Source organism: Aphelocoma coerulescens, unplaced genomic scaffold (assembly GCF_041296385.1).
Source record: "Aphelocoma coerulescens isolate FSJ_1873_10779 unplaced genomic scaffold, UR_Acoe_1.0 HiC_scaffold_60, whole genome shotgun sequence".
Classification (NCBI taxonomy): Eukaryota; Metazoa; Chordata; class Aves; order Passeriformes; family Corvidae; genus Aphelocoma; species Aphelocoma coerulescens.
In genome coordinates, this window is record NW_027183949.1 from 275,241 (window position 1) to 291,784 (window position 16,544).

The window sequence follows — 16,544 nt, forward strand, 5'->3', positions numbered from 1 at the left end:
CTGCCCTGAGGCGTCAGCGCTGGCCCAGCAGTGCCCATGGCCTGTCCCTGCTGCAGCCCCGGCACTGCCACCCCAGGGCTGGGAGCGAGCCCCAGAGCACTCAGGCCCTGCAGCAACACCAGGGGCAGGAGGGCAGCGGGGCAGTGGCACGGGAGCAGCACTGGCAGCACCAAGGGCTGCTGCTCCTGGGCACAGCTGCTGTGCCCCCCTGATCTGCCCCCAGCTCTGCACACAGACATTGCTGCTGCAGCTCCACAGAAGGCAACTAAAGGGGCATCTCTGCTGGGAACTTTGCTGGCAGATCCTTGAGTTCATTTAAAGGCAGCGAGAGCACAGCTCCTCATTGACACAGTCTGGGGCCACAGCCAAGGTGGAGAGAAACAAAATGAGGAATGGAAGAAATATTGCCCTTGCTTTGTGGACAACAATAAATTACTGAAGGCAGAGAAAATAACCCCAGAACCAAACCAAGTAGAACTATCAAAGACTAGTTTTATTACAAGTGATTTGCAAAAATTGGCAACCAGTTTAATGTTTCTTAAATGGTCCAGCCATCAGTGCCCACACTGCAGCCTTGAGCTCCCGGTTCCTCAGGCTGTAGATGAGGGGGTTCAGGGCTGGAGGCACCACCGCGTACAGAACTGACAGGGCCAGATCCAGGGATGGGGAGGAGATGGAGGGGGGCTTCAGGTAGGCAAAAAAGCCAGTGCTGAGGAACAGGGAGAGCACGGCCAGGTGAGGGAGGCACGTGGAAAAGGCTTTGTGCCGTCCCTGCTCAGAGGGGATCCTCAGCACGGCCCTGAAGATCTGCACATAGGAGAAAACCATGAACACAAAACAGCCAAAATAAAGAAAAGCACTCAGCACAATAAGCACAAGCTCCCTGAGGTTGGATTGCGAGCAGGAGAGCTTGAGGATGTGTGGGACTTCACAGAAGAACTGGCCCAGGGCATTGCCCTGGCACAGGGGCAGGGAAAATGTATTGGCCGTGTGCAGCAGAGCATTGAGAAAGGCACTGGCCCAGGCAGCTGCTGCCATGTGGGCACAAGCTCTGCTGCCCAGGAGGGTCCCGTAGTGCAGGGGTTTGCAGATGGACACGTAGCGGTCGTAGCACATGACGGTGAGGAGGGAAAACTCTGCTGAGATGAAGAACACAAAGCAAAACACCTGAGCAGCACATGCTGAGTAGGAGATGTGGCTGGTGCCCCAGAGGGAATTGTGCATGGCCTTGGGGACAGTGGTGCAGATGGAGCCCAGGTCGGTGAGGGCCAGGTTGAGCAGGAAGAAGAACATGGGGCTGTGCAGGTGCTGGCCGCAGGCTACGGCGCTGATGATGAGGCCGTTGGCCAGGAGGGCAGCCAGGGAGATGCCCAGGAAGAGGCAGAAGTGCAGGAGCTGCAGCTGCCGCGTGTCTGCCAATGGCAGCAGGAGGAAGTGGCTGATGGAGCTGCTGTTGGACATTTGCTGCCTCTGGCCATGGGGATCTGTTCTAGGAGGAGACAGTGACAAGTCAGGAGAGACTTTCCTGAGCAATGCCCAAGCCCTTTCTCCCAGCCCTGCCCCTGACACTCTGTGCCACCCAATTTTCCTTTTCTCAGAGCCCTTCCCTCAGCCCCGTGCCTGGAGCTCTGCTGGGATCTGGCCCTGTTGCCGTGACGAGCAGGGGCTGTGCCCGTGGACACCGAGGAATCAGCTCTGCTCTGCAGCAGTGGGGTCATGGGACAGGGGGACAAGGGCCAGTCCTGGGGTTGGACTTTGTCAAACAGAACTGCTCCTGAGGCAGAGGAGCTGGGCAGCATCTCCTGTGCCAGGGCCAAGGAATGGTGATGCCCAAAGGCACTTTGAGAGGGTTTCCTGCTGTGCCCAGGGAGAGCAGAGAGAGCTGAGCAATGCAAGAGCATTGGCTGTAAGTCAGTGAAGGGTGAGGGGAGCTGCTCTGTCGCTCCATCTGTCCCCAGCTGCCCTTGCTGAGATCGAGGGCAGTCACTGTGTTCCCCTGAAAATCAGCCTGGCACAGCTGAGAGCAGAGGGACTCACAGCAGAGCAAAGTGGCTCAGCCTTTCTCAGAGTCTCAGCCCCACTGCTGGCCAAGGACACTCCCGGCCCCAGTGTCCCCGGGAAGGCAGCTGACAGCTGGGATGGCATCCCGAGGGCACAGCGAGGCTCCTGTCCATGGCACTGCTGGAGGAGAGCCGGCTCATTGCCAGCCTCCCAGCCCGGCCTGCCCAGAGCTCCCGGGGCAGAGGGAGCTGGGACACCCCATTGCTGTGCTCAGCCTGCACAGGAGGAGCCCCAGGGCTGGGCCTGAGCCTGCAGCTGGAAGTGCCATTCCCAGAGAGCCCCTCAGCAGCGGCAGGAGCAGCTGAGCAGGGCAAGGAGAGAGAGCCGGGCCCTGAGGAAAAGCCTTTCCCTGCCCAGCGCTGCCCAGCCCCTCCCGGGCAGCACCAGGGCAGGACAGTCGCCCTCAGGCCCCGGGCAGCAGGAACGGGCCCGTGGCCGCAGAGATGCCCTTCATCTCTGCTGCTGCTCTGCCGGCCCAGGAGGGCACCGAGGGCCCCGAGCCCCCGGGCTGAGGGCCCCGAGCCCCCGGGCTGAGGGCTGTGCTGGCTGCGAGGGGACACCGGAGCTGCGCTGCTCAGGGCGGTGTCTGCACTGCAGGGCAGCGCCGGCAGCTGCCACAGCTCCCCTCAGCAGGGCTGCCCTCAGCGCTGCCTCCCTCCCTCCCTGCCCACGGCTCTGCTGCTGGAGCTGGCCCAGCCGGGAGCTGCTCCTGCGGCCCGGGCTCCGTCCCTGCCGCTGCTGCCGGAGCCCAGCCCAGCCCCTGGGCCAGCCCTGCCCGGCAGCCGCTCGGGGCTGCGGCGATTAAAGAACAGCTCCCCCGGGCCTGGGCACCATGGAAAGGCGATGCTGGCTGCATCTGGAGGCTGGCGAGGTGCAGGCACTTGCTGAGGCTCCCAGGAATCCTCGGCGGGATGGTTTAAGAGCCTCAGGCCCTGCTCTGCCCTGCACAGCTGAGTTTCCATTCCCACCAAGCTGAGCCTGGGAGAAGTGGGAGCACAGACTGAGGAAAGCAGAGACTCAAGCAGGAATCCCATGCCCTGAATGTGCTCATGAAGAGTCCCCTCAGAAATGAGCTGGGCATGAGCTGGAGCTCGGAGCAGCCCTGGCCCCCACAGCAGCCTCTCCACAGCAGCAGGACCTGCCCTGCAGCAGTCACTCCTTGCAGCCACAGCTCCCCTCCAGCGCCCATGGGGAGCTCCCAGGCAGGCTGAGAGCTGCCCCTGGCAGGTGGCAGATGCCCTGGCCTGGCAAAGAGCCCTCAGGGCTGCAGGAGCTGCTCTGCAGGACAGCCCTGGGCACCCCTGGCTGCTGCCCACCTTCACAGCCTGCAGCCGGCCCTGGCAGCAGGAGCCGTCCTGCCCTGTCCCTCTGACGGTGCCCAGGGCAGCCCCGCTCTGCAGCACATCCTCCCCCAAAGCAGGAACGGCAGCAGAGCCATCCTCACAGCCATGGCAGCCGTGTCATGGGCCAGCTCTAGAGGATCCCTGCAGCCAGAGGCTCACTGTGTCAGGAGTGGTGAAGATTTCTCCATGAATAAGCTCAGAATTGTCCTTCAGCTGCTTTAAGCCTCTGTCTGCTTCACTGCTCTCAGGCACCTGCAGGCAGTGCCCTCAGCCCTGCTGGGCTGGGAGAGGAGCTGCTCATTAGGAGAAATGTCTTTATGGTTGCCAGGAGCTGCCTCTGTGCCAGGAGCCCGGCCCAGCTCAGCAGCACAGACACAGCACAGGGACTGTAATGACCCTCTCGGGGCTCTGGTGTTGTTTACACTGGCCTCAGTCCCTGAGAGTGTGTCCAAAAAACTTCTCAACAACTCAAAGTTAAAGTGAAACAATGAAGTTTCTTGAAGTTTTAATGGGTGCCACTGAGGGACAGGACTGAGAAAGTGTCCCCAGGTTCCAGTCAGAGCAGAACACTGCAGGCAGTGATGACGGGAAGGACAAGCAAGGGAAAGGTGTCTCTGGTGCTGAGCAAAGCTGGATGTGTTTGAGGAATGCAAAGGGCCAAGGCCTGAGCCCCAGCCCCTGGCAAGGCAGATCCTGTCCCTCCCTCAGTGCTCAGGGCTCTTGCCGGGGCACTGGGATGTGGGGATGGGCAGTGCCAAGGGCAGCACCATGGGGCGGCCCCTGCCAGGCTGCTGAGCAGGGACAAGGAGGCACTGAGGCCCCAGGGCTGCAAGGGTCACTTGTCTCCTGCTGGCCTCAGGGCCAGGGCCAGCAGCCGTGGCCCAAGTGCTGCACAAGTTGGCTCTGTCAGGGCCTTGCAGCTGCTGCCCATCCCTCTGCCCTCTCCAGCCCAGGCTGTGCCACGCTGTCCCTGCCCTGCGCCTCTGTCCCTGCAGGCTGTCCTCATCCCCCCGGCTGCCCCACCTGGCTGGCCCCTTCCTTTGCTGGCAGCTCTGCGTCCTGCCTGCCTCTGCCTTGGCACACAAAGCCTTGGGCTTGATACCAAAAGGCTTCATTCCATTTTTACCGTGTCTGTGAACTTTTAGCAGAGGAACAAGGCATGCAGGGGCTGCTTTCCCAGCAGGGATGGTTGGAAGAGAAGAAGAAGACATGTGGCTCAAGGGTGCAGTGCTAGAAAAAACAAGGACTGAATCTGGGAACTTGGGGTGGGTTTTAAGGAAATGGGTGAATTGTAATACGCATGTAGCGACTGGATGTGAGCAACACACTTGCAGAGTCACGTGTCCACGTAAGGTTAGGAATTATCCCCTGCTGGAGCTCAGTCCTGAATAAATGATGCTCTCTTTAACACCAAATCAGTGTTAAGGAGTCTTATGCTGATATTTCAGAGATTTGGTGACAGCAGGGACTCACAGAACCACGGAGTCAACAGTGACACTGTGGGACCCCATGGAACCAATGGTCCATTGTCATAGTGCAGGTCCAAGGATCCGTGGTGGCACTGTGGAACCAAGGAGATCGTTGTTGACAGTATGAACGCTCATGGAACCATGAGCCACTGTGACACAGAGTGGCCACATGGAGCCAATGGGGCCATTGGGACTCTGCAGATCCCAGGAGACCCTTGTGACTGAGGAACCTCATGGAACCAAGGGTCCATTGTGACACTGTGGGGCCCTGTGGAACCAAGGGGACCACAGTGACATTGCAGGGCTTCATGGAACAATGGAGACCATTATGGCACTTTGGGACCCACTGGAACCAAGGGGCCATTGTGACACTGCAGAGCCTCCTATAACCAAGGGGCCATTATAGCACGGCAGGGCCTCATGGAATCCAGGGGACCATTGTGACACTATGGGACCTTCTCTGGCCAAGGGGCCGTTGTGTCACTGTGTGGCACCATGGAACCAAGGAGAGCACTGTGACACTCCAGGGCCCCATGGAACTAAGGATTCATGTAACGGTGTGGGGACTCATGGAATCAAAGGTCCATTGTGATATTGTGGGGCTTCATGGAGCTCTGAAGACCATCATGACACTTCAAGGCCTCATTGAATCACGAGGCTCTGCAGGAACTTGTGGATCCAAGGAGACCCTTCTGACATTGTGAATCCCCATGGAACCAAGAGTCCATTGTGATACTGCAGTACCAAGGAGACCCCTGTGACACTGCAAGGCCCCATGGAAGCGGGGGGGAACCATTGGGACACTGTGGGGCCCCATAGAGAAACAGGGGGCCAGTGTGACACAGTGGGGCCTCATGGAACCAAGGACCCAATATGACACCAACATTGTGACACTGCAGGGCCCCGTGGATCCGAGGGAACAGGTAACAGGTGTGGTTGGCTTGGCCTGACTGCTCCAACTGACCTTGGCATGTCAAGGGTCTCTTTCATGTGCCCCTCAAACACTGGGGCTCTGGGCTTTCCTTCAAAGGGAAAAGAGCTGTCCTTGTCATCCAGGCATTCATGGCCAAAATGGGATTCTGCCTCCAAAATTCCCTATATCCAGGGATTGCTCCCACACAAAAGCTGCCATTACCAACAAGTCTGGCTGCCCTTGGCTTCCTGAGAGCTGGCTCTCACCTGCCTTCACACACTGGGGCTCTGGGCTTTCCTTCCTATAGAAAAGAACCGTCCCTCCTGTCCAGGCACCCATGGCCAAAACTGGTACTTCCCCTCCAAAATTGCCTATATGCAAGGGTTTCTCCCAGACAAAAGCTGCCAGGACAGACAGCTCTGGCTGGCCTTGGCCTCTGGTTGTGGCCTCTCATCTGGCCCTGAAACACCAGGGCTCTGTGCTTTCCTTCCTATGGGAAAGAACTGGCCTTCTCATCCAGGTGTTGGGAGAGTCCCAGACTGGTCAGGCTCAGCAGGGAAGGGCATGTGGCAAATGCTCCTGCAGCCATTCCAGGCACTGGCAGGACAAGGCAGGGATTGCAGAAGCCCTGTGGGAGGGAAAAGAAGGGCATGTTGTGTGCCCAGACTCCAGCCAGGCCTGTGCCAGGGTCTGCTGGGGTCTCCTCAGAGCCAGGTTGGTGGGAGCTGGGCTGAAGAAGTGGAACATGGGGTGGGTGGGAATTGGGCTGAACAATGAGGGTCAAATGGCATCCATGGTACAGAGTCCTCTTGGCAGCCACTCCCTGGTGCCATCCCTCAGTGGCCAGCCCTTGACCACCACTGGGGAACATTTCTATTATCTCTACAATGGGATGGAACACACTTTCAAAGCCTTTGTGGATGCTGCCAAGTTACAGGGAGTCTGTGACCAAACTCATCTAGTTAATGGTGACTGCAAAACAGAATTGGGCAAGAGGACTGAGTTGGATACATTTGTCTTGCCATCAGGTGCCAGCCAAGCCACAAGAAAAGGGAGAAAAAACTTATGCATCAGATGAAAGGCAGTTCAATAGGGACAAAAACCAAAACCCAACCAAAAATACCAAAGCAAAACCCACCCACAACAACACAAAACCCCCACAAACAAACCAGCCATAAAAAGCAAAATCCACAAACAGAGGCAAAGCAAATGCACAGGAAATCTCCAATCAGCGGAAAATGTTCAACCACCTTGTGGCAGGAGAGGGTTCTGTATGTGTAGGTGCTGTTGGAAAGAAAAATGTCTTAAAAAAGAAATTAATGCCCTCCACCTCCTGCTTGTCTCAGTTTCTTGCTGATCATGGTGTGACACAGAATGGAACATCACTTGGGTCAGTCCAACCCAGCTGTCCCGTCCCTGTTCCCTTGGGAACACTTGCCCAGCCCAAGCCCATTGGCTGGGGTGGGTTGCAGACACCCCTCATGTGGGGCGAGCACTGTGACAAGGACAGTAGGACAGAACAACATTAACTCTTCTCAAGGACAGTAGGACAGAACAGCTTAGCCTTGGAGAAATAGATAGGACTTGTGATAAGGGGTACAACGATGTCAGAGGTAGTGGGGATAGCTAATGAATCAGTGTGTCTGATATAAACTCTGTTCACTCCATGCTCAGTGCACTCAAATGCATGAAGGATCACCCGAGTGACCACCATGCTGTAATAAAGAATAGCTGCTTTCAAATCCTCCAAACTGTGTGAGAAGGTTTCTCTCCAGCAGATTTCAGTAGCAGTGGTGCCCTTGACTCCATGATGCCCCACAGGTTCACAATGGCTCCTTGCTTTCAGGAGGCCCTGCTGTAGAACAATGGAGCCTTGGTTCCCTTAGGGTCCATACTGTCCAAATGGCCTCCTTGGTTCTGCTCTGCCACAATGCTCTCCTTGGTTCCACGAGGCCTTGGCGTGTCACAACAGCCCCTTGGTTCCATGAAGTGCCGTAGTGTCACCGTGGTCTCTTGGATCCGCAGTATCGCAATTGGTTACAAGCAGCCCCTCTGTGTCACAATGAATATTTGGTTCCACAGGGCCCTGCAGTGTCACAATGCACCCCTTGGTTCCATGAGGCCTCGCTGTATAACAATGGCCCCTTGGTTCCATGAGGTTTGTACGGTCAACAATGATCTCCTTGGTTCTGCAGTGTGAAAATGGCCCCTTGGTTCCATAAGGTTGCTCCATGTGGTCTCCTTGGCTCCATGAGTTTCTGCAGTGTCACAATGTCCCATAGTTTCCATGAGCTTCATTACAATCAACAATGTCCTTTTTTCCATTGAGGCACAGAGTGTCACAATGGCTCCTTGGCTTCATGTGGATCACCTGTGTCACAATGGTCTCCTTGGTTCCACAGGGCCTTCCTGTGTCCCAATGGCTCCTTGCTTCCATGAGTTTCCACAGTGTCACCATGGTCTCCTTTGATCCGTATTGTCATAATGGACAATTGCTTCCATGAGGCCCTGCAGTGTCACAATGGTTCCTTGGTTCCATAGGTTTTATGTTGTAACAGTGGACTCCTCAGTTCTATGAGCTCCCCTGCTTTTTGCAGAGGTGTCTTTGGTTCCAACAAGGCCCCGCTGTGTCTCAGTGCACCCTGGGTTCCATGCGGATCTGGAGTATCACAAAGGCTCCTTGGTTCCACAAGGTCCTGCTGTGTCACAATGGATCCTGTGCTCCATGAGGCCCTCCAAAGTCATCATGGAGGCTTGGTTCCATGAGGTTCCATTGTGTCCCAGTGGTCCTCTTGGTTCCATGAGTTTCCTTAGTGTCACAATGCTCTCCATGCTTCCATGATTCCCCACAATGTCCCAATGCTCTCCATGCTTCCATTAGGCCCTGCTTTGCCACAATGGTCCCCTTGTTTCCATGAGGCCCCGCTGTGTCACAATGGACTCATGGTTCCATGATGTTGCGTGGTGTCACCGTGCTCTTCTTGAATCCGCAGTGTAACAATGGACCATTGGTTCCGTGCGGCCTGGCCGTGTCACAATGGGCTCCTTGATTCCATGATTCCCCACGATGTCACAATGGAGCCTTGTTTCTAGGAGGTTCTGTACTGTCACAATTGTCTCCTTGATGCCATCAGCCCCTGCAGTGTCACAATGGCTCCTTGGTTCCAGGAGGAACACAATAGCTTGGCATAAGCATTGAGCAACAGCTGCTGAACACACCTGGCAACATCTGCTTGCATCAAAAGAGGGCTTCAAGCTGAGAATGGCACCAGCAGCTTCCATCTGCAACAGAGAGCCAGGGAAAGGACAGGGACAGAGAATTCAGTGGAAAGACACAGAGAATTCTTCTCCCAGAGATCATTCCTGCTCCCACTGTCCCTTGTAGAAAGGGGACAACATTGCAGGCAGCCTGTACTGAGCATGTGGCTCCTGAGTGGGGTTTGTTGTTTAGGAAACCTGCTCAGGCTTTTCCATTCTTTCCTTCCAAACAGGAAAACGTCTCCTGGGGCTGTGTGCAGGCAGAGCCCTGAGGAGAGCAGGTGGCACATGGTGCAGTGGGCTGGGACAGCCAGCTGCAGAGCTCAAGGGAAGAAGCCCAAAGTGTCACAATCGCTCCTTGGCTTCATGTGGATCACCTGTGTCACAATGGTCTCCTTGGTTCCATGAGGCTCCACTGTGTCACAATGGCTCCTTGGTTCCATGAGGTTCCGCAGTGTCACCATGGTCTCCTTTGATCCGCATTGTCATCATGGACAATTGGTTCCATGAGGCCCCGCAGTGTCACAATGGTCCCTTGGTTCCATAGGTTTGATGTTGTAACAATGGACTCCTTGCTTCTATGAGCTCCCCTGCTTTTTGCAGAGGTGTCTTTGGTTCCAACAAGGCCCCGCTGTGTCTCAGTGCACCCTGGGTTCCATGCGGATCTGGAGTGTCACAAAGGCTCCTTGGTTCCACCAGGTCCTGCTGTGTCACAATGGATCCTGTGCTCCATGAGGCCCTACAAAGTCATCATGTGTAGAGAGCTTATCTGAGGAATGGCTGCGCAGCAGAGGACATGATAAGATAGAGCCTTGCAGGCTGTAGGAGTTAGCCTGTCGTGGGAAAAGGGGTTTCTTATCAACAAGGTGTCCAACAGGACACAAGCCAGAGCAGACTGGAATGAAGAAACCATCGCCGCGGGGTGTGTTGTTCCCACGAGAGAAGATGACCAATCATGAGCTCAGGTTTTGCAATATGTATGAGCTGTTTAAGTGTTGTATAAATAAGAGATGAAAAGACAATAAAATCGAGGCTTGCCGATCATGAAATCATGAGCTCGTCTCCCGCGCCTTTCCCGACATCTGACGCCCGAACAGAAGGCACGTCATGTACCCCCCCACCCCCATTTCCACAAGGAAAGGTGCGTTGGGTTCAGGTCCTGCAGCTAGAGGGACGGCAATAAGAGCGGAGGACAGCTGTGTTCCCGTCTCCGTGCCCGAACGACCACACCGGTGGGTTCGCTGATACGTGCTGCCGAAGCCTGGAGGGCTAGCAACGGTACCGTAAGTATGGATAGGCAAGCAGCACAGGATTTATTTAAAGCTTTTCTTCTTAAGCGTCACTTTAAAGCTTTTAACTTAGAAAAAGACCTCCCTTCCCTACTAACTCACTCGCGTTCCTATGGCTCCTTTCCCGACCCTCACAGCATTCACGAATTAGCAGAATGGCGGAGGTACGGGGATGAACTTTTTAGCCTTGTTTTAGATGATGATAAGTCAGCCAAGAAAATAAGCAAACTTTGGAAAGCAGTTCATAATGAGTTACTGTTAGTGCAGGCAGAGAAGCGAGCAGTCATAGGCATTAAGATAGCGAATTCCCGTAACCAAGATAATGACTCCTCGGTTTACCCTACGGCCCCCAACCCCCCTGCCTTTGCCACTATTGAGATTCCGCCAGAGCCACCCCCCACTGACAGTCAATCCCCTGCGCTGCCTACCCCCCTGCCTGCTCCCCCGCCTTCCGCTTCAATCGCCGTTTCTGCATTAACCCCCTCATGCCCGCCGCTGCCGCCCGACCCCTCTAATGCCACGGAGCCTGTCCCTGGGGCAGAATCTGACCTGGCGGAGGCTATGGCAGCAAGGAGGAGAGAGTTGTGGCAGGCGCTTGCCCGAGACGGCATGGAAAGGGGAGATTCCGAGCTCCTGGCGGCTGCACAAGAAGCGATGGCTTTCCCTGTTGTTTTCACTACTAATGCGCAAGGGGGTCAGAATGCGCAGTTTGCCCATCTCGACTGGAAACTCCTGTCCCAGCTGAGAGCAGCAGTCAGTAACTTTGGGGTGTCTAGTGAGCCAGCTAAGCAGATGTTAGATTACCTTTTTAATGCCCACATTCTTCTGCCTGCCGATATCCTGGCCATCACGAAACTCATTTACACCCCCTCTCAGAGATTGCTTTTTGAGGCAAGGTGGAGAGAGGAAGCGGCAAGTAGCACTAACCTCCCCAGACCCCAAGGGGACCCCTTAACAGACCTTACTGTAGACGAGCTTATGGGACAGGGCCCGTATCTCAGAGTTGAAGCTCAAGCTGGACTAGGGCCGCATAAACTTAGGGAGGCAATGGCAGAAGCTAAGAGAGCAATAGATAAAGTCAGGACATCAGGAGGGACCCCCCTATACATGAGCATCAAGCAGGGTCGTGATGAATCGTTAAGCTCCTTTGTTGATAAGGTTATGGATGCTATCTCTAGGGCAGGGATACCTGACCATATGCAAGATGCCATTTTAAGACAGTGCATTTTGCAAAATAGCAACCCTAGCACCAGATCTTTGATTACCTCTATACCTGGTGATTGGACCACTCAGGCATTACTAGATAAAGCTGCGACCTTGCCCACAGGTGCTCAAGCCTTCTTAGTCCACGCGTTAGAAAAGCTGGGGGAGGGATTGAAGGAACAAGCAGCTAGTGCTCAGACGCAGGTAATGGCCGCCCTTGCTCCCCTCCAAGCAGCAGCCACGCGCCCCCGGTTGCCTCCAGAGGGAAACAGAATGAGATGCTATCGATGTGGCCAGTCGGGTCACCTTCGTCGGGAGTGCTCAGCATCCGGAGTTTGGTGCAGCAAATGCCAATCCAACACGCATAACTCGAATGCCTGCCGTAACAAGAAGCGGGGAAACTCCCGGAGCAGCGCGTCCAGCAGCCGCGCAGGGACACAAGTAGCAGCTGCAAACCCTTGCCCCGCCTCCAGCCAGCAACAGGTGGCAGCCTCGGTCTGGACTTGGCAGCCTCAGTAGACTGTGATCTCCTGACGTCTGAAATCCATAACATCCCTACAGGACTAACAGGACCCATCTGCCTCAATGGTACACCAGTAGGAGGCTTGATTCTTGGCCGATCATCTGCCACTGCCCTAGGACTATTCGTTCAACCAGGCGTGGTGGACGCTGACTCACAGAGTGATATCTTCATACTGGCTTATACTGTTTATCCACCTGTAAGAATTCCCAAAGGCCAAAGACTAGCTCAATTTGTACCTTTGCCTCAAGCCACACAAGGCATGCAACCCTTGCAGGCTCAACCAAACGCTCATACAGGCTACGGCTCAACTGGGGAACTAACCTTGCTCACCATCGATCTTAATAGCCGTCCATGGAAGCCGTGTGCCCTAACCTATAAAGGAGAAACAATCACATTACAGAGCCTCCTAGACACAGGGGCAGACTCCAGCATTGTCGATGTGAACACATGGCCCTCACATTGGCCTCTTCTGCCAGCAATGACAGCCATCACTGGTGTCGGAGGAATGAAACTAGCACACAAATCTCCGCTGATAACTGTAGAAATTGAGGGCAAGAAAACTACCGCAACTTTTTCTATCGCCCCTCTACCCCCCACAGTTGACTGCCTCATCGGAAGAGATGTATTGGCCCAAATGAGTTTTGTGCTTACCAATGATCGCCATTTCTGCTAAGGGCCGTTGCTTGGAATTTCCCGCTGCCACTAAGATGGACTGACAATAACCCTGTAGTGGTTAAGCAATGGCCTTTAAAGCGGGAAAATCTGCTTCAAGCACACGCTCTAGTCAATGAGCAGCTTCAACAAGGACATCTTAAGCCGTCGACAAGCCCATGGAACACCCCAATTTTTGTCATCCAAAAGAAGAATGGCACGTTTCGTCTGCTACAAGACCTTCGAACTGTCAATGCTTGTATGGAGCCTATGGGAGCGCTGCAGCCAGGACTCCCTAATCCAGCAATGTTGCCACAAGATTGGCCTCTTCTTATTATTGACTTGAAAGATTGCTTTTTCACAATTCCACTACATCCAGATGATACAAAGCGATTTGCATTTTCATTGCCTGCTCTTAATCGTGGTGAACCAGACAAATGTTTTGAGTGGACCGTATTGCCGCAAGGAATGCGCAACTCTCCCACCATATGTCAATTGTATGTCAATGCAGCATTGCAGCCACTGCGACACTACAGTTCCAGCTGGTGGCATCTAACACCTTCTTTGAGCTTATAAAGTGGCCACCATTGTGTGCAAAACTTGACAAGAGTCTTTTTGTCTTCTGTACCACCACAACCCAACAATTCTTTCCAGTGTGTCAGAATACATCTTAGAGGACTAGTTTGAGGGAGCTCTTTACTCTGGCTGCTTCCCATTACTTTCTCTTACAGCCCTTTCTGCACAGTCCACAGCTCAGGTTAAAATCAACTTGAAGGGCTGTCAATACTGACTACACTTTCTGCACTGGGTTACAAAGCAATAATAACATCTGGTACAAAACTCACACTGCAATAATGTCCACACACAATGCTGGCTTCTAAATACACTAAAAATTACAAAAATTTCTACAAACACAAGCTATTCCACTCACTTTTTCAAATTCCTATATTTTGCTCCCAGTTGCTCCCAGTCCAAAGCTACCAAGTTACCTCTCATGGTTTGATATAACTTTTAAATAAAATTTTTTATTCGTGAATTTTTAGGGATCTAACTCAAACCAATGAGATAAATGAATTTTTATTTATCTAGTCAGCTTAAAACAGATTTAAACTTCCTTTCTGCTTCGGCTGCAATTATAACTTTTGACACAGGCTGGTGGTATTACCTGTAAAATACACCTCAAACAGCAATGCTCTCTCTATCGCTTCTTAGGGTCCGAGCACTTTTAGCATGAACACCGGGAGTTACAGCCAATACCGTCCCCTCATAACCAGATATACACCCAACAATTACAATTAAGAAAATAAAATAAAATAGAAAAAACCACAGCACACAGCGTTCACTTTCAAACATTCACCATACACGCTTCGTCTTTCTCCAGCCTCCTCCTTGCGGCTCCAGAATCTTCTCTTGCTCCATGCTAAGCACGTCTCAACAAACCCTCACACATCAGCTCACACAGTTAAAACACGCTCCCCACAGCATAAACACCCGTGCCCTCTACGGCACAACAACCGCAAACCCCTGCTGACAGCCCGTGCCCTCTACAGCACTCACAACAGCATAAACAACTGTGCTCTCTACGGCACAACAAACAAGCATTTGCCTTTAAAACTGCTAGCCCCAAATTGCTGGCAAACCAAAACCAAGCCCTCCACGGCACAACAAACGGCAAAATCCCCTCTGCCGACAGGCACTGCCTGAGCCTCCCCGGCCCGGCACCGCAGCTCCACAAGTGGCCTTTAGCCGGCCACTGGACACCAGTGCAGCTTGCAGGCACACTACACAGGCACCAGCTGTGCGGGGGACGTCTCCCTCCGACTGACCAAGGGCCTTTCATGACCACGCGTACGCCTTACAGGTCACTGTTCCACTGCTCCAGTAGTTTCTTTAAACACACCGTATTGTCCGGAGTTTGAGTAGTCAGGAGTCCTTGTCTGTTGCTGGATGGACAATCTGGGCAGCAGAGCCCTCTCTCCAGGAATATCCCAGGGGCGCCCCGAGGGGTCCACCAGCCTGGGCTGGTCTCACAGCCAAGCAAAACTTTCTCCTGGCTGGCTCGCCAGAATGATTCGTTAAATCCTGATATCCACGGACAAATGACCCTCTAACTGATTAAAGTTGGAAAGTGGTGTTTTTATTCAGGCACCGGAGGACAGCATGGGAGCAGCCTCCTAAAGACATGCCAGCCAAGTACAAGGTTCTTTGTTCTCTCTTTATTACTCAAAGTTTTACATCTTCTACATATGTATGACCCCAGCACCTCCCATCCTCCGCTTCGTATTAAAATGAGATCATTAGTCTTTCACGCATGTGCAGTTTCTCTCTTGAATTGGGTCAGTGGCCTCAAATTGGGTCAGTGGTCCTGAAAGATGAAGTCAGGAATGTCTTCCTCACAGTGACCTTTTTCCCTTCTTGCTGTTGGCAGCCCTTCATGACCTCTTGGCACAGCCCAAGATCTCCTACTTTTGATTAATTATTATGAAACCCAGGTGCTGTTCTTAGTTCTATTGGTTTCAGTCAGTTTCAATTTGTTTTGATGACAGTTTATTTATTCTGTTTCCTCCTACAAACAAAACTTAAACAAAATATCATGGCAAATAATACATCCATTAGCTCTAGCTTGGGCCTCTACTAACCATTAACTTACCTTTGGTTTCTCTACACTATAACTTCAATATAAAAATTTCTTCTAACTCTCAGTTAGAATTTTAACCTTTTGGAACCTTGTGTCTTGGTTTTGAAAGACAGGTGTCTGCTAAGGAAGGCAGAAGCCTTCCTCGAAGTGGCAGACGTAACTCCTTTTCCTCTGAGTTATTATAATTTTGAAATCAAGGGCCTTTAGGCAAAGATGTGGGAAATAGGAATAACAATAGGAATAACAGTTCTTTACTACATATATATACATACATACATATATATATATATAACCAGTCAAACAAACAACAATAACTCTGGCAGTAACAGCAAACAATCACAAACCCAGTCCCAGCCTTCTCGGCTGTCGGGCCCTTTCCCCTCGGGTGCAGTTCCGCTCGCAGCCGGCAGGGGCGCTGGCGGCTCCCGGTGAGCAGGGCAGGTGCGATGGTTCCCCCGCGGCTGCAGGGGGCGCTCCGGAGCGAGCTCGGGGAGCACGCGGCACCGGTGCCCTGGGATCCCAGGAAGGGATGGAACAAAGGCTTCACAAACCCCAGACGGCTGGCCCCAGTGTCTGGCTGGAGCTTCGGGAACTGCAGGCTGGAGCGGCAGGGACGAGAACAGATCCCAGAGGACAGACAATATGTATCCAAACGCGGAACCCCCCGGAGGTCGGGCAGGCAGGCAACCAAGCCTCCATGATGACTTTTTAGGGCCTCATGGAGCACAGGATCCATTGTGACACAGCAGGACCTGGTGGAACCAAGGAGCCTTTGTGATGCTCCAGATCCACATGGAACCCAGGGTGCACTGAGACACAGCGGGGCCTTGTTGGAACCAAAGACACCTCTGCAAAAAGCAGGGGAGCTCATAGAAGCAAGGAGTCCACTGTTACAACATAAAACCTATGGAACCAAGGGGCCATTGTGACACTGCAAAGCCCTGTTGAACCAAGGAGAAGGTTGTGACACTGTGGGGCCTCATGGAACCAAGGGTCCATTGTTACACAGGGGGTCCACATGAAGCCAAGGAGCCATTGTGACAGTGTGGGCCTCAATGGAAAAAAGGATACTGTTGATAGTAATGAAGCTCATGGAAACTATGGAACATTGTGACACTGCAGAACCTCATGGAGCCAAGGAAATCGCACTGAGGAACCTTATGGAACCAAGGGGCCATTTTCACGCTAAGGAACCA

At 53.4% G+C, this 16,544-nt stretch overlaps 1 protein-coding gene across 1 annotated transcript; it reads right to left on the reverse strand.

Moving 5' to 3' along the window:
* Positions 1 to 515: 515 nt before the first annotated feature.
* LOC138102033 (olfactory receptor 14J1-like) lies at positions 516 to 1,461 on the reverse strand. The gene has a single exon (XM_068999785.1). The coding sequence runs from the start codon at positions 1,459 to 1,461 to the stop codon at positions 529 to 531; it is 933 nt and encodes a 310-aa protein (XP_068855886.1). The 3' UTR covers positions 516 to 528.
* Between the last annotated feature and the right edge of the window lie 15,083 nt (positions 1,462 to 16,544).

What these genes read in the sequence shown, in the direction of transcription:
- LOC138102033 (XM_068999785.1), bottom strand. Translation starts at nt 1,461, where the DNA reads ATGTCCAACAGCAGCTCCATCAGCCACTTCCTCCTGCTGCCATTGGCA.